The 21,149-nt window shown below is 41.5% G+C and overlaps 1 protein-coding gene across 3 annotated transcripts; it reads left to right on the top strand.

Moving 5' to 3' along the window:
* Positions 1-3,975: 3,975 nt before the first annotated feature.
* Positions 3,976-20,605, top strand: Cldn34-ps (claudin 34, pseudogene). Of its 3 annotated transcripts, none has more exons than XM_006528229.1 (3): positions 3,976-4,116; positions 19,116-19,179; positions 19,800-20,605. In XM_006528229.1, exon 3 carries the CDS (start codon positions 19,822-19,824, stop codon positions 20,458-20,460), a length of 639 nt encoding a protein of 212 aa, XP_006528292.1. In that variant the 5' UTR covers positions 3,976-4,116; positions 19,116-19,179; positions 19,800-19,821; the 3' UTR covers positions 20,461-20,605. The 3 variants fall into 3 exon arrangements, with proteins under 3 accessions (XP_006528292.1, XP_017174080.1, NP_001095055.1); XM_017318591.1 differs by lacking the exon at positions 3,976-4,116 and adding an exon at positions 4,608-4,664; NM_001101585.1 differs by lacking the exons at positions 3,976-4,116; positions 19,116-19,179 and having other exon boundaries at positions 19,822-20,460.
* The last annotated feature ends 544 nt before the right edge of the window (positions 20,606-21,149 follow it).

Below are 21,149 nucleotides of genomic sequence, written 5' to 3'. Positions count from 1 at the left end.
AAGAATGTCTTTGAAATTCACTGACTCACTTTCTCACACAGTGGTCTTAAAGGACCAAAATCCATACTTCCTGGGTCAAAGGAGCCAAGGTTAGACACAGAGGCTCTGGTGGAGAAAATAGAGCTCTCAAAAACTGAGACCAGATGGGAAAGCTTCAGTACTAGGGCCACAGATGACCTTATTAGCAGTGTTCACCCTTGGTTTGGTAAAAGCCTTTTGCAAATATATGTATTCCTACTAAATGAAGCTACTCATACCTTGAAAAGTCCAGGCACTATCATTGCAACCTCCTTCTATTCCCAACAGGCTAGCCTTTGTTGTCAGCATGAGTCATGTTGGAAAAGGTGAAGATGGATTTACACCAAGTTATTTATCAAGTTATTCTCCCAAATATAATGTTGTGATGGTTTTAATGATATGTGTGTAAAATGTGAGTAAAGTAAGTTTTTTATCTGTACCTGGGCTTTTCATGCTGTTTTAGGACTTTCTCTTATACAATAAGTAGTGCTCTAGCATGCTTTTAGTGAAACACACATATTAGAATCTGCCTGCCCATTCCAAGCTTTTCTATTCTATATCTCCTTAGTAGGATGAAAGAATCTATACACATAAAGTAACATAGGCTCAACATGTTGAGCCTTAACATGAGCACAACAGTGTCTACAATAATGGACATGATTAAATGACTAGGGAAAGCACATCAGGCTCAACCCTACACAGAGAACTACAGACAACTAAGGAATATTGGGAGCTGAAAAAGAGACTTTCCCAAGGAAAAGCATGCCAGTTGGTTATTCAATATCAAATGGTCAGTCCTGAAAACATACATACAGGTAACCCTATATAGACTGAGCAGGTTATAATTAAGAATATGTATGCATATAGATGCATACATACACATGCAATAACAATGAAAAAGAGGCCTTGAATTAGAAAGAAAACAGGGAAGGGTATATGGTACAGCTTGGAGGGATTAAAGGGAATGGAGGAATTCTGAAATTATATTGTAACCTTAAAAAGTGAAGAGATAGAGACGAAAGAGGGAGGGGGTGGGAGAAAGAGAGAGAATATCTGAGAACCTAGTGGTAATGGTCAGTCCTAGGCATTCACAGGTGGCTCAGCTATGGTACTCTGTGTATGCAGCAGGCTTGTTTATGGCTTCAACCTGCATTCCGTTCTGGCAAATGTTAGCAAACTTCATGCTTGATGTTTACTACCTATCAACAGTTCTTTCTGCTTGAGTTTTACAGAACAACTGCATAAAAGAGAATGAACAGATATTTTTGCTTCATATATTAGATCTTTTTAAAAGTAATGAAAATGGTAGTGCTGGGTGGATAGTTCAGAGGGAGAGGATATAAACATGATGTGCTGGGTTCAAATACTAGCAACAGCCCCCAGCAAAAAAAAAAAAAACCATTCATTTATTTATTTATTCATTCATTCTTCCATTCACTTTACATCCCAATCGCTGTCCCTTTCCCAGTTCTCCCCTCACACAGTCTGTCCCCAACCCCCTTCTCCCTTGAGAGAAGCAAGGCCCCCTGGGTAAGCCCCAACCCTTGTACATCAAGTCTCCTTGGTCTAGGCACATCCTCTCCCACTCCAGCCACACAAGGCAGCTGAGTTAGGGGAACAGATTCCACAGCTTTAGGGATAGCTCCCACTCCAGTTGTTGGGGATCCCACACGAAGACTGAGCTGCACATCTGCTATATATGTGTGGGGGCCTAATTTCAACCCATGTATGCTCTTCTATTGGTGGTTCAATCTCTGAGAGCCCCCAAAGGTCCAAATTAGTTGAATCTGTTGTTCTTTCTGTGCAGATCCTATCCCCTTCAGGGCCCCTGACCCTTCCCTCAACTCTTCCACAAGTGTCTCTGAGCTCCATCCAATGTTTGACTGTGGGTCTGTCTCTAGATCTCAGTGGAGCCTCTCATAAGACAGTTATGCTACACTCCTGTCTGCAAAGCACAACAGAGCCTTATTACTAGTGTCAGGGATTGGTGTTTGCCCATGAGATGCATATCAATTTGGGTCCGTTATTGGTTGGCCGTTCCTTCAGTCTTTGCTCCATATTTGTTCCTGCATTTCTTGTAGACAGGATAAATTTTGGATCAAAAATTTTGTGAGTAGGTTGGTCTTCCTATAGCTCAACCAAGGTCCCTGTCTGGATGTAGGGTGTAGCCTCTCCAGGTTCCATATTCCTACTGCTGTGAGTTTCAGCTAAGATCACCCCCATTGATTCCTGGGAGTCTTCCACATCCCAGGTCTCTGGCATGTCCTCCTGATGCTCCTACCCCTGCCAGCTACAGATTGCCTTTCAGTTTTCCTGGCCCTTTGGCCCCATGGCCTTCTGGCCCTCTGGCCTTCTCTTTCTTTCTCTCCCCACACATGATCCTGAACCCCTCCCTTTTTCCTTCCCCATCCCTTTTCCCTCTCTCCATCTGCCTCTTATGACTATTGTATTCCCCCTTCTAAGTGAGATTCAAGTATCTTACTTTGGGCCTTCCTTCTTGTTTAGCTTTTGCAAGTCTGTGGCGTATAGCATGGGTATCCTGTACTTTATGACTAATATCCACTTATAAGTAAGTGAGTACATATCATGCATGTCCTAAAATGCATTGTGCCTTACACTTGCCTTGAGGTGCTGAAAGAAGAGTATTGTTGAGAATTCAATGTTGGCCTGTGCAGGGCACTGTGCAAAAAGAAAAAAAAAAGCAGAGGAATGGAGACATGGGGGGAAGAAGAGGAGGAGGAGGAGGAGGAAGGGGGAGAGGGAGGGGGAGGGGGAGGAAGATAAAAAAATAGAGGGAGACAAAGAGCTACCTAACCATGTTACTGATTCTTAAAGAATGTGAATAAACACTACTGATCATATGTTTTTAACTTACAGTCAGTTAACTGCAAGAAGCATAGGTTGTATTAGCTGTCACCAAAACTGTGCTGTGTAACAACAATAAAATCTCAGATCTGGTAAAAGCTACATTCAGTGTACCATGTGCCTTTTGTCTCATCCCTGTGACTAGACATGTCCCTAGTAGGTAAAATAGAGCATAAGCTCAGTCATAAAGATGACAATCATAGCTTTTCACGTGCCTCCCTAGAATCTACAGTGGTTTACTAAAGGAATTTTCTCAATATGCTTTAGGTTTTCTTTTTCATGACAGCTATAATCTCACCAGCTGTTCCACACATCTGTATCTTTGTGCACATCTCTGATAAAGTTTTGTTTTATTTTGTTGAGACAGGGCTTCTCTGTGTAACCCTGACTGACCTGGGACTTGCTTTGAAGGCCAAGCTGGCCTTGAACTCACAGAGATCTACCTGCCTCTGCCTCCCGAGTGCTGAGAATAAAGTTATATGCCACTATGCCATCTCTGATGAATTACCTACAACCCATTCTTTTGTTGTTGTTGTTGTTGTAATTTTTTGAGGCAGGGTTTCTCTGTATAGCCTTGGCTGTCCTGGAACTCACTTTGTAGACCAGGCTGGCCTCGAACTCAAAAATCTGCCTACCTCTGCCTCCCGAGTGCTGGGATTAAAGGCGTGTGCCACCATGCCCCGCTGTACCTAGGACCATTCTTAATGTGTTGATGCTACCTCTTCTACCATCTGTATCTATACAAGGCAATGTTTCTTCTAAAATATCACTATCTCCAATGACAGGGTTTGAAAATAGGCTTTAAAGAGAAGGAACAAAGAGAAGAACAGCAAGGTGGTTTGAATTAACAAAATGGGTCTTGACCATAAGCGGAAAGGTACACTGGTAAAAAGACCTTATCCTACAAAGGCTGCATTAAAAAGTACAAGACAAAAGAAACTGAAAGCCTTGCATAGTTAGGCTCCAAAGGTATCACTGCACTCATACATTAATGGCTGAAACTTGAAAGATGAGGTCACTAAGAGTTGAAATTTGATGACACAATAAAGGTCTCAGAACTCTGAAGCATTCCATTAATATGCCAAGAGCCTACAGGTGACTGTGAAGCCAGACACAAGGCTTGAAAGACGCGTGAGGGGAGCTGTGTTTTCATCTGTGTTTGTTCACTGACACAGCTACCTTCACATTCTACCACATTGCCGATCACTGACTCACTTGAAGAAAACTTATCAGGTTAGAAGATGTTCTATCCATCTTTGTTGTATACACTGAGTAACATTGGAGTTAAATGTTCATATCAAAACTCACTAATCACTTTCTTAATTGTGTGGTTCTGTGGTTCACAGTATGGAAGGGACATCACTGTCCATCTTCCCCAACTGAAATGTCTTCTTTGAATATTGTCTCTCCTTTCTCACTGCCCTTGCCCCTAGCAACCACTACTCTGCTATATATCTGTATTGACTACTCCAGGGACCTCCTTAGTAGAATCACAGGACATTTAAACTTCTATATAGTATTATAATTTGAAGATGATCTTTCCTGGGAAAAAGCTCATGTGTTAAACTCTTGGTCTCTATCCAGCAGTACTTTTGCAGAAGGTTGTAGAAGAGTTGGCTGATAGCTAAAGCAAGTAGATATGAGTGAAGGTGGATTTGAAGGTTTTACCTAATCCCTGATCCCATTTTCTCTATTTTCTGTCCATCTTGAGATGAGTACCCTCTGCTTCCTGGTCTCACTACAGTGATTTCCTGACTAACCATATACATGACTTGACACAGGTAAGGACTATACATTCCAATTGTTGAAACTGAGACAAATCAAGTAATTCGTCCCTTTAATATGTTCTCACATGTATTTTGGTCACACATAGCTTTGAGCTATGACATTTCCAACACTACCATGGTGTGAAAGATACAAGTTGGCATCTGTGGGAGACATCTTGGTTCCCGGACTCCACCGAGACTACTCTGCACAGGTGAGAGTGTGGACTATAGAAGCTAACAGCTTCTGGGACAGGTCCTGTTTCGGATCTTCATCTTCTGTCAGGAGGCAAGTCTGAACTCCAGATATCTGTGCACCTTCCCTGAAAGAGGAGAGCCTGCCTGCAGAGAGTGCTCTGACCACTGAAACTCAGGAGAGAGCTAGTCTCCCTGGTCTGCTGGTAAAGAATAACAGAATCACGAGAGGAACAAGCTCTAACCAGAGACAACTATAACAACTGACTCCAGAGTTTACCAGATGGCAAAAGGCAGACGTAAGAGTCTTACTAACAAAAACCAAGACCACTCACTATCATCAGAACCCAGTACTCCCACCTCAGCCAGTCCAGGGCACCACAACACACCTGAAAACCTAGACCCGGATTTAAAGGCATATCTCATGATGATGGTAGAAGACATCAAGAAGGTCATTAATAACTCACTTAAAGAAATACAGGAGAACACTGCTAAAGAGTTGCACGTCCTTATAGAAAAACAGGAAAACACATCAAAACAGATGATGGAAATGAACAAAACCATACAAGACCTAAAAAGGGAAGTAGACACAATAAAGAAAGCCCAAAGTGAGGCAACGCTGGAGATAGAAACCCTAGGAAAGAAATCTGTAACCATAGATGTGAGCATCAGCCACAGAATACAAGAGATGGGAGAGAGAATCTCAAGTGCAGAAGATTCCATAGAGAACATCGGCACAACAATCAAAGAAAATACAAAATGCATAAAGATCCTAACTCAAAACATCCAGAAAATCCAGGACGCAATGAGAAGACCAAACCTACGGATAATAGGAGTAGATGAGAATGAAGATTTTCAACTCAAAGGGCCAGCAAATATCTTCAACAAAATTATAGAAGAAAACTTCCCAAACCTAAAGAAAGAGATTTCCATGAACATACAAGAAGCCTACAGGACTCCAAATAGACTGGACCAGAAAAGAAATTCCTCCCAACACATAATAATCAGAACAACAAATGCACTAAATAAAGAGAGAATATTAAAAGCAGTAAGGGGAAAAGGTCAAATAACATATAAAGGCAAGCCTATCAGAATTACACCAGATTTTTCACCAGAGTCAATGAAAGCCAGAAGATCCTGAACAGATGTTATACAAACACTAAGAGAACACAAAGGCCAGCCCAGGCTACTATACCCAGCCAAACTTTCTTTTTTTTTAATTTATATTAAGTATTTTCCTCATTTATATTTCCAATGCTATTCCAAAAGTCCCCCATACCCAACCCCCAATCCCCTACTCACCCACTCCTCCTTTGTGGCCCTGGTGTTCCCCTGTACTGGGGCATATAAAGTTTGCAAGTTCAATGGGCCTCTCTTTACAGTGATGGCCGACTAGGCCATCTTTTGATACATATGTAGTTAGAGTCAAGAGCTCCAGGATATTGGTTAGTTCATATTGTTGTTCGGCCTATATGGTTGAAGATCCCTTTAGCTCCTTGGTTACTTTCTCTAGCTCCTCCATTGGGGGCTCTGTGATCCATTCAATAGCTGAATGTGAGCATCCACTTCTGTGTTTGCTAGGCCCCGGCATAGTCTCACAAGAGACAGCTATATCTGGGTCCTTTCAGCAAAATCTTGCTAGCATATGCAATGGTGTCAGCGTTTGGAAGCTGATTATGAGATGGATCCCCGGATATGGCAATCACTAGATGGTCCATCCTTTTGTCACAGCTCCAAATTTTGTCTCTGTAACTCCTTCCATGGGTGTTTTGTTCCCATTTCTAAGAAGGGGAAAAGTGTCCACACTTTGGTCTTCTTTCTTCTTGAGTTTCATTTGTTTAGCAAATTGTATCTTATATCTTGTGTATCCTAAGTTTCTGGGCTAATATCCACTTATCAGTGAGTACATATCATTTGAGTTCTTTTGTGATTGGGTTACCTCAGTCAGGATGATGTCCTCCAGGTCCATCCATTTGCCTAGGAATTTCATAAATTCATTCTTTTTAATAGTGTAGATGGAGAAACCAAAGTATTCCACGACCGAAACGAATTCACACATTATCTTTCCACGAATCCAGCCCTTCAAAGGATAATAACAGAAAAAACAAACAAACAAACAAACAAACAATACAAGGACAGAAAACACATCCTAGAAAAAAACAAGAAAGTAATCCTTCAACTAACCTAAAAGAAGACAGCCACAAGAACAGAATGCCAACGTTAACAACAAAAATAATAGGAAGCAACAATTACTTTTGCTTAATATCTCTTAATATCAATGGACTCAACTCCCCAATAAAATGACATAGACTAACAGACTGGCTACAAAAACAGGACCCAACATTTTGCTGCTATCAGGAAACCCATCTCAGGGAAAAAGACAGACACTACCTCAGAGTGAAAGGCTGGAAAACAATTTTCCAAGCAAATGGTCTGAAGAAACAAGCTGGAGTAGCCATTCTAATATCTAATAAAATCGACTTCCAACCCAAAGTCATCAAAAAAGACAAGGAGGGGCACGTCATACTCATCAAAGGTAAAATCTTCCAAGAGTAACTCTCAATTCTGACTAACTATGCTCCAAATGCAAGGGCAGCCACATTCATTAAAGAAACTTTAGTAAATCTCAAAGCACACATTTTACCTCACACAATAATAGTGGGAGACTTCAACACCCCACTCTCACCAATGGACAGATCCTAGAAATAGAAACCAGAGACACATGGACACAAACAGAAGTTATGAGAGAAATGGATTTAATAGATATCTACAGAACAATTTATCCTAAAACAAAAGTATATACTATCTTCTCAGCGCCACATGGTACCTCCTCCAAATTTGACCATATACTTTGTCACAAAACAGGGCTCACCAGATACAAAAATATTGAAATTGTCCCATGCATCCAATCAGATCACCATGGATTAAGGCTGATCTTCAATAACAAAATAAATAATAGAAAGTCAACATTCACATGGAAACTGAACAACACTCTTCTCAATGATACCTTGGTCAAGGAAGGAATAAAGAAAGAAATTAAGGACTTTTTAGAGTTTAATGAAAATGAAGCCACAACATACCCAAACATGTAGGACACAATGAAAGCATTTCTAAGAGGAAAACTCTTAGCTCTGAGTGCCACCAAAAGTAAACTAGAGAGAGCACACACTAGCAGCTTGACAACACACCTAAAAGCTCATTATACAAGTCTTGGAAAGATCAGGAATTCAAGGCCCATACCTAAACATGATAAAAGCAATCTACAGCAAACCAGTAGCCAACATCAAAGTAAATGGTGAGAAGTTGGAAGCAATCCCACTAAAATCAGGGACTAGACAAGGCTGCCCACTTTCTCCCTACCTATTCAACATTGTTCTTGAAGCCCTAGCCAGAGCAATTTGACAACAAAAGGAGATCAAGGGGATACAATTTGGAAAAGAAGAAGTCAAAATATCACTTTTTGCACATGATATGATAGTATATATAAGTGACCCTAAAATTTCAACCAGAGAACTCCTAAACCTGATAAACAGCTTCAATGAAGTAGCTGGATATAAAATTAACTCAAACAAGTCAATGGCCTTTCTCTACACAAAGAATAAACAGGCTGAGAAAGAAATTAGGGAAACAACACCCTTCTCAATAGTCACAAATAATATTCCTAGCCAAATGGATGGACCTGGAGAGCATCATCCTGAGTGAGGTAACACAATCACAAAGGAACTCACACAATATGTACTCACTGATAAGTGGATACTAGCCCAAAACCTAGGATACCCACGATATAAGATACAATTTCCTAAACACATGAAACTCAAGAAAAATGAAGACTGAAGTGTGGACACTATGCCCCTCCTTAGAAGTGGGAACAAAACACCCATGGAAGGAGTTACAGAAACAAAGTTTGGAGCTGAGATGAAAGGATGGACCATGTAGAGACTGCCATATCCAGGGATCCACCCCATAATCAGCATCCAAACGCTGACACCATTGCATATACTAGCAAGATTTTATCGAAAGGACCCAGATGTAGCTGTCTCTTGTGAGACTATGCCGGGGCCTAGCAAACACAGAAGTGGATGCTCACAGTCAGCTAATGGATGGATCACAGGGCTCCCAATGGAGGAGCTAGAGAAAGTACCCAAGGAGCTAAAGGGATCTTCAACCCTATAGGTGGAACAACATTATGAACTAACCAGTACCCCTGAGCTCTTGACTCTAGCTGCATATGTATCAAAAGATGGCCTAGTCGGCCATCACTGGAAAGAGAGGCCCATTGGACATGCAGACTTTGTGTGCCCCGGTACAGGGGAACGCCAGGGCCAAAGGGGGGGAGTGGGTGGGTAGGGGAGTGGGGGTGGGTGGGTAAGGGGGACTTTTGGTATAGCATTGGAAATGTAAATGAGCTAAATACCTAAAAAAAAAAAAAAAAGTAAAAAAAAAAAAAATAAAAAAAAATAAAATATCTCGGCGTGACTCTAACTAAGGAAGTGAAAGATCTGTATGATAAAAACTTCAAGTCTCTGAAGAAAGAAATTAAAGAAGATCTCAGAAGATGGAAAGATCTCCCATGCTCATGGATTGGCAGGATCAATATTGTAAAAATGGCTATCTTGCCAAAAGCAATCTACAGATTCAATGCAATCCCCATCAAAATTCCAACTCAATTCTTCAACGAATTAGAAGGAGCAATTTGCAAATTCATCTGGAATAACAAAAAACCTAGGATAGCAAAAACTCTTCTCAAGGATAAAAGAACCTCTGGTGGAATCACCATGCCTGACCTAAAGCTTTACTACAGAGCAATTGAGGTAAAAACTGCATGGTACTGGTATAGAGACAGACAAGTAGACCAATGGAATAGAATTGAAGACCCAGAAATGAACCCACACACCTATGGTCACTTGATCTTTGACAAGGGAACTAAAACCATCCAGTGGAAGAAAGACAGCATTTTCAACAAATGGTGCTGGCACAACTGGTTGTTATCATGTAGAAGAATGTGAATCGATCCATACTTATCTCCTTGTACTAAGGTCAAATCTAAATGGATCAAAGAACTTCACATAAAACCAGAGACACTGAAACTTATAGAGGAGAAAGTGGGGAAAAGCCTTGAAGATATGGGCACAGGGGAAAAATTCCTGAACAGAACAGCAATGGCTTGTGCTGTAAGATCGAGAATTGACAAATGGGACCTAATGAAACTCCAAAGTTTCTGCAAGGCAAAAGACACCGTCAATAAGACAAAGAGACCACCAACAGATTGGGAAAGGATCTTTACCTATCCTAAATCAGATAGGGGACTAATATCCAACAAATATAAAGAACTCAAGAAGGTGGACTTCAGAAAATCAAACAACCCCATTAAAAAATGGGGCTCAGAACTGAACAAAGAATTCTCACCTGAGGAATACCGAATGGCAGAGAAGCACCTGAAAAAATGTTCAACATCCTTAATCATCAGGGAAATGCAAATCAAAACAACCCTGAGATTCCATCTCACACCAGTCAGAATGTCTAAGATCAAAAATTCAGGTGACAGCAGATGCTGGCGAGGATGTGGAGAAAGAGGAACACTCCTCCATTGTTGGTGGGATTGCAGGCTTGTACAACCACTCTGGAAATCAGTCTGGCGGTTCCTCAGAAACGTGGACATAGTACTACCGGAGGATCCAGCAATACCTCTCCTGGGCATATATCCAGAAGATGCCCCAACTGGTAAGAAGGACACATGCTCCACTATGTTCATAGCAGCCTTATTTATAATAGCCAGAAGCTGGAAAGAACCCAGATGCCCCTCAACAGAGGAATGGATACAGAAAATGTGGTACATCTACACAATGGAGTACTACTCAGCTATTAAAAAGAATGAATTTATGAAATTCCTAGCCAAATGGATGGACCTGGTGGGCATCATCCTGAGTGAGGTAACACATTCACAAAGGAACTCACACAATATGTACTCACTGATAAGTGGATATTAGCCCAAAACCTAGGATACCCAAGATATAAGATACAATTTCCTAAACACATGAAACTCAAGAAAAATGAAGACTGAAGTGTGGAAACTATGCCCCTCCTTAGAAGTGGGAACAAAACACCCATGGAAGGAGTTACAGAGACAAAGTTTGGAGCTGAGATGAAAGGATGGACCATGTAGAGACTGCCATATCCAGGGATCCACCCCATAATCAGCTTCCAAACGCTGACACCATTGCATACACTAGCAAGATTTTATCGAAAGGACCCAGATGTAGCTGTCTCTTGTGAGACTATGCCGGGGCCCAGCAAACACAGAAGTGGATGCCCACAGTCAGCTAATTGATGGATCACAGGGCTCCCAATGGAGGAGCTAGAGAAAGTACCCAAGGAGCTAAAGGGATCTGCAACCCTATAGGTGGATCAACATTATGAACTAACCAGTACCCCGGAGCTCTTGACTCTAGCTGCATATGTATCAAAAGATGGCCTAGTCGGCCATCACTGGAAAGAGAGGCCCATTGGTCACACAAACTTTATATGCCCCAGAACAGGGGAACGCCAGGGCCAAAAAGGGGGAGTGGGCGGGTAGGGGAGTGGGGGTGGGTGGGTATGGGGGACTTTTGGTATAGCATTGGAAATGTAAATGAGCTAAATACCTAATAAAAAATGGAAAGAAAAAAAAAAGAATAATAAAAAAAAAAAAAAACAAGTCAATGGCCTTTCTGTACACAAAGAATAAACAGGCTGAGAGAGAAATTAGGGAAACAACACCCTTCTCAATAGTCACAAATAATATAAAATACCTTGGCGTGACTCTAAGGAAGTGAAATATCTGTATGATAAGAACTTCAAGTCTCTGAAGAAAGAAATTAAAGAAGATCTCAGAGGATGGAAAGATCTCCCATGCTCATGGATTGGCAGGATCAACATTGTAAAAATGGCTATCCTGCCCAAAGCAATCTACAGATTCAGTGCAATCCCCATCAAAATTCCAACTCAATTCTTCAACAAATTAGAAAGGGCAATCTGCAAATTTATCTGGAATAATAAAAAACCTAGGATAGCAAAAACTCTTCTCAAGGATAAAAGAACCTCTGGTGGAATCACCATGCCTGACCTAAAGCTTTACTACAGAGCAATTGTGGTAAAAACTGCATGGTACTGGTATAGCAACAAACAAGTAGACCAATGGAATAGAATTGAAGACCCAGAAATGAACCCACACACCTATGGTCACTTGATCTTTGACAAGGGAGCCAAAAACATCCAGTGGAAAAAAGACAGCATTTTCAACAAATGGTGCTGGCACAACTGGCAGTTATCATGTACAAGAATGCGAATTGATCCATTCCTATCTCCTTGTACTAAGGTCAAATCTAAGTTGATCAAGGAACTCCACATAAAACCAGAGACAATGAAACTTAATAGAGGAGAAAGTAGGGAAAAGCCTTGAAGATATGGGTACAGGGGGAAAATTCCTGAATAGAACAACAATGACTTGTGCTGTAAGATCGAGAATCAACACATAGGACCTCATAAAATTGCAAAGCTTATGCAAGGCAAAACACACCTTTTTGTCAATAAGACAAAAAGGCCACCAATAGATTGGGAAAGGATCTTTACCTATCCTAACTCAGATAGGGGAGTAATATCCAATATATATAAAGAACTCAAGAAGGTGGACTCCAGAAAATCAAATAATCCCATTAAAAAATGGGGCTCAGAGTTAAACAAAGAATTCTCACCTGAGTAATACCGAATGGAAGCACCTGAAAAAACGTTCAACATCCTTAATCATCAGGGAAATGGAAATCAAAACAACCCTGAGATTCCATCTCACACCAGTCAGAATGGCTAAGATCAAAAATTCAAGTGACAGCAGATGCTGTCGAGGATGTGGAGAAAGAGGAACACTCCTCCATTGTTGGTGGGATTGCAAGCTTGTACAATCACTCTGGAAATCAGTCTGGCGGTTCCTCAGAAAATTGGACATAGTACTACCGGAGAATCCCGCAATACCTCTCCTTGGTATATATCCAGAAGATGTCCCAACCGGTAAGAAGGACACATGCTCCACTATGTTCATAGCAGCCTTATTTATAATAGCCAGAAGTTGGAAAGAACCCAGATGCCCCTCAACAGAGAAATGGATACAAAAATTGTGGTACATTTACACAATGGAGTACTACGCAGCTATTAAAAAGAATGAATTTATGAAATTCCTAGGCAAATGGATGGACCTGGAGGGCATCATCCTGAGTGAGGTAACCCAATCACAAAGGAACTCAAATGATATGTACTCACTGATAAGTGGATATTAGCCCAGAAACTTAGAATACCCAAGATATAAGATACAATTTGCTAAACAAATGAAACTCAAGAAGAAAGAAGACCAAAGTGTGGACACTTTGCCCCTTCTTAGAATTGGGAACAAAACACCCATGGAAGTAGTTACAGAAACACAGTTTCGAGCTGAGACGAAAGGATGGACCATCTACAGACTGCCATATCCAGGAATCCATCCCATAATTAGCTTCCAAACGCTGACACCATTGCATACACTAGCAAGATTTTGGTGAAAGGACCCAGACATAGCTGTCTCTTGTGAGACTATGCCGGGGCCTAGCAAACACAGAAGTGGATGCTCACAGTCAGCTATTGGATGGATCACAGGGCCCCCAATGGAGGAGCTAGAGAAAGTAACCAAGGAGCTAAAGGGATCTTCAACCCTATAGGTGGAACAACAATATGAACTAACCAGTACTCCCCAGAGCTCGTGTCTCTAGCTGCATATGTATCAGAAGATGGCCTAGTCAGCCATCACTGGAAAGAGAGGCCCATTGGTCGTGCAAACTTTATCTGCCCCAGTACAGGGGAACACCAGGGCCAAGAATTGGGAGTGGGTGGGGGAGCATGTGGATGACTTTTGGGATAGCATTGGAAATGTAAATGAAATAATTACCTAAAAAAATAAAAATATCAAAAAATAAAAAAGGATAACAATATATAAAAAACTGTTTTAAAAATAAGTACAAGACATAGTCTTGTCTCAAAAACAAAATATTTGGCTAGTAAGATGGCTCAGAAGGTAAAGATACTTGTTATCAAGCCTGACAACCTACGATCTGTCTTTTAGACCAACGTGGTAGAAGGAGAAAATCTACTCCTGCAAGAAGTCCTCTGAACCCTGTCAAATGACACACTCACACAATCACACAAACACACACAGGAAATTAATGCAAAAAGAAAATGCTTTTTTGAGATAGGGTTTCTCTATGTTCCCCTGGCTGTACTGAAACTAGCTCTGTAGACCAGATTAGCCTTGCACTCAGACATCTATCTGCCTCTGCCTCCTGAGTGATGACATTAAATATATATACTACCACGTCTGGCTATTTTAAGATTTCTCTTTTATTTGAACTATTTTTAAACTGATGAAACTGTATAAATAGCTTGAACGACTGTAAATAATATGAGTTAATAAAAAGCTCTAATCAGAAAAAAAAAAAAAAAGGAAAGATACAAGTTTCCTTCCTGGTGATCAGATCAGCCCTGTGGCTGGTTTCTCTGAAAGTGATTCACTGTCTCCTAAGTTCTTTACCTTAAAATCAAGATACCTGTGCAACTTGGACATCTTTATTATTTGAGATAGGCTTTTTAAATACATTAAAAACTCCCAGGATTTTTTTTTTACTATTCTTGTGATATCCTTTGTGACACAATGTTCTAAGCAGCCTTTCTGGTTCTTCTGGTCTCAAGTGTTGTGGGAAATATTAGGATAGCGAGTCAGTATGCTCCCGCTTTTATGCTGGTACCATGGGCCACAGGGCTCCTGCTGAGTGATCTCAACTCAGTGGTCTCTCTGCCCACCAACTCTCAGGTGGGGGCCCCTGAGTTATATTTGCTACCACACAATGCCACATGCACCCCATGGTCAGCCATCACAACACCCAATTACCTGGTAGAATTAAAACTCTTAACGCTTACAGTTAACCAATCAGATTTATGTATCAATAAAGCACAATTTACAAGATGCCAATACAATAATTTCAGAGCCAGTTGATAATTATAAAAGCTTTATCCCACTTATTCTAGTTTTATGATATCATAACTACCTGTGGCTGGTTCTAGCCACGCTGATTCACACCCACCTCCATTCCTTTTTCTCCTTCCTCTGAGAGGCTCTCTGTCTCTCAACTCTTAGCTTTGCCCCCTTTTCCCTGTCCAATAACAGGTCTCCTCTGCGCTAATGTAATTGGACAGGGAAAATCCTGCAACACTCAAGTGTGATATATGTCCCTTCTACTACTCCATTGTGATCGTCCTTAGTTATGTCACTATTCTTTTCCATCTGAATGGACTCACGGTACCTAGAACATTTGATTACATTTGAAGTTTAGGGCAAGAAGACCGGGCCTGAGATGCACAGTTAGTTTGTTGAGTCTATGCTGTTGTCAGTTGAGTGCAATGTTACCTTTATGATAGGTAGAAGGTAAACCAGTTCAAGCCTACTCTGAGCTACCTAGTCAGTTTGAAACAAGCATGGTTGTCTTAATTAGCACTTCTATTGCTCCAATGAAGTACCATGATCAAAAGGCAACTTGGGGAGAAGAGGGTTTTTTTCATGTTATACTTCCACACTGCTGTTCATCAAAGGAAGTTAGGACAGGAACTCAGGGCAGGTACCTGGAAGCAGGAGCTAATGCAGAGGCCATATTACTGTTTATGGGCTTGCACCTCATGGCTTTCTCAGGCTGCTTTATTATAGAACCCAGGACCACCAGCCCAGGGATGGCATGACCCACCATAGACTGGGTCCTCTCTCATTATCATTTATTAAGAAAATGCCTTACAGCCAGATCTTAAGCATTTTCTCAATTGATGCTTCTTCTTCTCTCATGACTCTAGCTTGTATCAAGTTTACATAAAACCAGCCAGTACAATGGTCTACATAATTAGGCCATATGTCAAATCAGACAAACAACAGCAAAGACAATGTCTTTCTGAAACACTTAAGGAAATCTAGATCCAGCCTAGGTAGCTTTCGTTTTTCTTGTTTTTGTTTTGTTTTGTTTTTTTCAAGACAGGGTTTCTCTGGGTAGCCCTGGCTTTCCTGGAACTCACTTTGTAGACCAGGCTGTCCTCAAACTCGGAAATCCAGCTGCCTCTGCCTCCCAAGTGCTGGGATTAAAGGCGTGCACCACCACCGCCTGGCTGGTTTTTTGTTGTTGTTGTTGTTGGTGGTGGTTTTTGTTTTTGTTTTTTGCTTTTTGTGTTTTGTTTTGTTTTGTTTTGTTTTGTTTTGTTTTTGGCCTAGGTAACTTTCAAGATCTCATCTCAAAATGAAAGTATTTTAAAGTTTGGGATTATGATTCAGTGGTAGAGGGCTTGCCTAGTTTGTATGATTACCTAGCTTCAATCTCCACTACCAATTGATTTAGAAATTCCAGTTAAAGAGAATGATGCTTATTAATATGTTGCTGTGAGAATTGCTCAAGCCATTACAAGAAATTTCCAATAACAGCATTCCCTCCCTCATGCCCCATACATGGTATTTCTAATAAAATCTAGACCCCCTCAAAGTTTTTCACATTCAATTGGTCTTCTCATGATTAGTCTTAATTCATCTGAACCCTCACCTGACATTCACCAGCCTCCATGATATGCTCTTTAACCATGCCATCTCAAATATATGGCAGCATCCCTTCTCCCCTTTTCTTTTCCTTTCCTTTCTTTTCTTTTCTTTTCTTTTCTTTTCTTTTCTTTTCTTTTCTTTTCTTTTCTTTTCTTTCTTTCTTTCTTTCTTTCTTTCTTTCTTTTTTTTTTTTTTTTGGTTTTTTTCGAGACAGGGTTTCTCTGTATAGCCCTGGCTGTCCTGGAACTCACTTTGTCGACCAGGCTGGCCTCGAACTCAGAAATCTGCCTGCCTCTGCCTCTGCCTCTGCCTCTGCCTCTGCCTCTGCCTCTGCCTCTGCCTCTGCCTCTGCCTCTGCCTCTGCCTCTGCCTCTGCCTCTGCCTCTGCCTCTGCCTCTGCCTCTGCCTCTGCCTCTGCCTCTGCCTCTGCCTCTGCCTCTGCCTCTGCCTCTGCCTCTGCCTCTGCCTCTGCCTCTGCCTCTGCCTCTGCCTCTGCCTCTGCCTCTGCCTCTGCCTCTGCCTCTGCCTCTGCCTCTGCCTCTGCCTCTGCCTCTGCCTCTGCCTCTGCCTCTGCCTCTGCCTCTGCCTCTGCCTCTGCCTCTGCCTCTGCCTCTGCCTCTGCCTCTGCCTCTGCCTCTGCCTCTGCCTCTGCCTCTGCCTCTGCCTCTGCCTCTGCCTCTGCCTCTGCCTCTGCCTCTGCCTCTGCCTCTGCCTCTGCCTCTGCCTCTGCCTCTGCCTCTGCCTCTGCCTCTGCCTCTGCCTCTGCCTCTGCCTCTGCCTCTGCCTCTGCCTCTGCCTCTGCCTCTGCCTCTGCCTCTGCCTCTGCCTCTGCCTCTGCCTCTGCCTCTGCCTCTGCCTCTGCCTCTGCCTCTGCCTCTGCCTCTGCCTCTGCCTCTGCCTCTGCCTCTGCCTCTGCCTCTGCCTCTGCCTCTGCCTCTGCCTCTGCCTCTGCCTCTGCCTCTGCCTCTGCCTCTGCCTCTGCCTCTGCCTCTGCCTCTGCCTCTGCCTCTGCCTCTGCCTCTGCCTCTGCCTCTGCCTCTGCCTCTGCCTCTGCCTCTGCCTCTGCCTCTGCCTCTGCCTCTGCCTCTGCCTCTGCCTCTGCCTCTGCCTCTGCCTCTGCCTCTGCCTCTGCCTCTGCCTCTGCCTCTGCCTCTGCCTCTGCCTCTGCTGGGATTAAAGGCGTGTGCCACCACACCCAGCCTTCTCCCCAATTCTAAAATTTGGACTCTTTCTTTCTTTTAAAGAACTATTTATTTATTTTATGTTTCTGAGTACACTGTACCTGCCTTCAGACACACCAGAAGAGGGCATCAGATCCCACTATAGATGGTTGTGAGCCACCATGTGGTTGCTGGGAATTGAACTCAGGACCTCTAGAACAGTCAGTGCTCTTAATCGCTGAGCCATCTCTCCAGCCTCAAACTTGGACTCTTTCTTTTGGCTGAGTTAAGAGTTAGTTCCTTAAAGAATTTCTTCCACTCTCATAGCCTCCCAACAACCATGGAGGCTTCAGCTCTCCATGTTACACTCCTCTGAGAAGTGTGTTGACATATCTTCCCACACTGGCTCCTGGAGACACTGTTTTTAGAGGCTGACACATAGGATTCATGCAATAAATTCAATCTATGGAAAAACAAAGGGTTATTAAAGAGAAAAACCACATTGTGCCCAAGTGCTGCTTCTTTTAGCAATGAAAATGGAGATGCCCTCAGACATTTCCAAGAATTATATTTTACCCATTTTATAGATGGTTAACTTGAGGGAAATGAATTCTCTTGGGTCTCATCCTGAAGTCCATTCCTACCACTTTCTCCCTAGAGCACCAGAAAGGGCATACACATAGAAAACATCTGAAAATAAACTCCACAAGATATATTTTAGGCTATGTATAAGGGGTACAGATCAATGATAAAGCATTTGCCTCACAGGAACAAATCATTAAGTTCTATTAGCATTTCAGTTATGAATTTGAAAGGGACGAGGTCAAATGGCAGAATGAGGTCACATGGCAGGGTCTGGAAAGGGAAGAAGGAAGGGTACAAATTATGTAAATATAGTACTCACATATTAAAGTCTCAAAAATTTTAAAATTTTTAAATGAAAAAAAGAGGACTGGAAAGATGGCTCAGCAGTTAAGAACATTCCCTCACCCACATTACAGCTCACAACTATCTGTAACTCCAGTTTCAGGGGATCCAACATCTTCATATAGACATATATGCAGGGAAAATGCCAATGCACATAGAATAAATAAATCTTTTTTTTTAAAAAGAAGGCAACAACAAACAAAACCAATAATAATAATAAAAAAAAATCTCATATAGGCCAGGCATAGTGATGCATGCCAACAATCTCAGTACTCAGGAGTATGAGGCTTGCAAATTGCCTTGAGAGTGAAACTAACCTCAGCCACACAGTAAGTGTGAGAGAAGTCCAGCATACTAATTAGCTGTCCCCCAAAACAAAGCACTAAGCAAACAACAACAAAAAATGTGATAGATTTTTAACCTAAAAAGAGAGGGAAGAAGAGTCACTAGTAATTTTGACATTCAGATATATCTTATTTTGTATCTTCCCAACTGGTTTCACAATAGACAAAATAAATAATCACAATCATACTATAGCTTGTACTTACTATTCTCTCTTCAATTTAGGTTATCATCCTGGTTCCCAGTTGTCCTCTGTTTGACATGTGATAAGTGAAGAAACTTGCTTTAGGTAATGTACAGGAGAACTGTTTTTATTTTCCAGAGTCACAAAATTTTTCTATTAATTTAATTATTGTTAATTTATTTATACATTATTTTTTTAAAGATTTATTTATTATATGTAAGTACATTGTAGCTGTCTTCAGACACTCCAGAAGAGGGAGTCAGATCTCGTTACGGATGGTTGTGAGCCACCATGTGGTTGCTGGGATTTGAACTCTGGACCTTCGGAAGAACAGTCGGGTGCTCTTACCCACTGAGCCATCTCACCAGCCCTTATTTATACATTATTGATAGATAATGTTGGGTTTTTTTTTTCAGAGACAGGAGCTCATTATGTAGCCTTGCTGGCCCTGAATATCACCACTATTACAAGTAGTGCTTTGATGAGCATCATTATGGATGAATGTGATCAAATGTCACTGTATAACTAGTCAGAAGTAGAACTATTAGAGAGGGTGTAGACCATTGTCAAACTGTGAGTAAATATGGCCCTTCTGTTTGCTAAGATCACACTCATAACAGGATATCCACACTTTCTCAAACATAACAGAGTATTCCCTCATGGTAGTGGAACACTGTCTTAAGCCAAAGACAGCCACTCTTACTCTGTACTGTATTTATTTACAGTTGTCTTGTGTTCGCTGTCACCATGTTGTTGCTCAGCAAAAGTGCCAACTGCCAAGTCGGAGGTTTTGCTTTGGCATCCATAGCATGGGTACTCTGCAGCATCTCTACAGGCCTCCCACAGTGGCGAGTCTGGTACTTAAATGAAACAATGTTTACTGAGCCTACCACAGTCTTTATAGGAATGTGGCGAGTCTGCATTTATCACCAAAACAGCAAATTTGGCAGTGCCAGAGTGTGCCATGGATACACCTACGATGACAGCTTTATCCCTTTGGATGTTCATATTGTTCAACACTTGTTACTGATCTCCAGCATGCTCGGATTGATTGGAACAGTTGCCACCATTTTTGCTCTTCGAAAGGTGTATGCAGGGAAAGTACAGAAGAATACCACCCACAATCCATTTGTCCTTTCAGCCATTCTTAACATCATTGCCAGTATCTTTCTCCTCCTTGCTGTCTTATTCAACTACTTATCTGTCGTTCACAAAGCAGGAATTGCCTTCCCACCATCTTTCCATCTGCCATTATATCCACCTAGTCAGAGAATTGGAATTGCTAGTATAATAGCCAGTCTATGTGCTCTCATGTTTTTAGGCAGTGGCATCATTTTCATTTCTTACACTTCTCCCGTAGAAAAACAAGTGTTTCCTGAGATTTGAAACTACATTTATAGCTAACATCACTGTGAACCCCCCAGGAGTTATAACAAGTATTTTAATGGCATTTATTTAAATTTTCCAAGGACTCAAAACCACGCTCCCATAGCCTATGACTGAAGATGGCCAAGATGGCCTTCTACTTTCTGTCTTGTTTAATTATCGCATTGGTTGGATTATGGGCTTTCACTAAATAAAATCTTGTTCATGCACTGATTTGGTGAGAACTGAGTTTTAACTGTTGTTAGTTATATATGGAAATGAATGTTGGGGTTCGTTTATCTTTCACATCACTCTCTGAACCCAAGAACAAAAAGCATGTCAGTTTCCCCATGGTATGATAATACTATCTTTGTGATGTTCTCCAAATCTCACCTCTACAGGACTCTGCAATTCTGAAGGTTTACATATTTGCTCTTTTCTCCAGCCAATTTAAGCCATGTTTCCTGTGTTTTTAATTCTGTGTAGTACATCCTTTCATCTCCATATAGTACAACATTATTATCTAAAAATGAACATTTCTTGCCTGACCATATCATGCTTTTAGAGATTTAACAGTTATCCTTTGTTATCAGGCCACCAACTGTAATCTTGGATTGTTTGATGGCATATTCCTGACATATATATTTTATTCATATACTCAAAACACTTTATTTTTCTGATGCTTTTGTTATTCATAGAGGCAGAACAGG

This window comes from Mus musculus, chromosome X (assembly GCF_000001635.26).
Source record: "Mus musculus strain C57BL/6J chromosome X, GRCm38.p6 C57BL/6J".
Lineage (NCBI taxonomy): Eukaryota > Metazoa > Chordata > Mammalia > Rodentia > Muridae > Mus > Mus musculus.
Note: the sequence above shows the minus strand (reverse complement) of the source record. Positions and strands in the feature narration are given on the sequence as shown.

Coding starts and splice junctions, on each gene's coding strand:
- Cldn34-ps (XM_006528229.1), top strand. CDS start 19,822: ATGTTGTTGCTCAGCAAAAGTGCCAACTGCCAAGTCGGAGGTTTTGCT.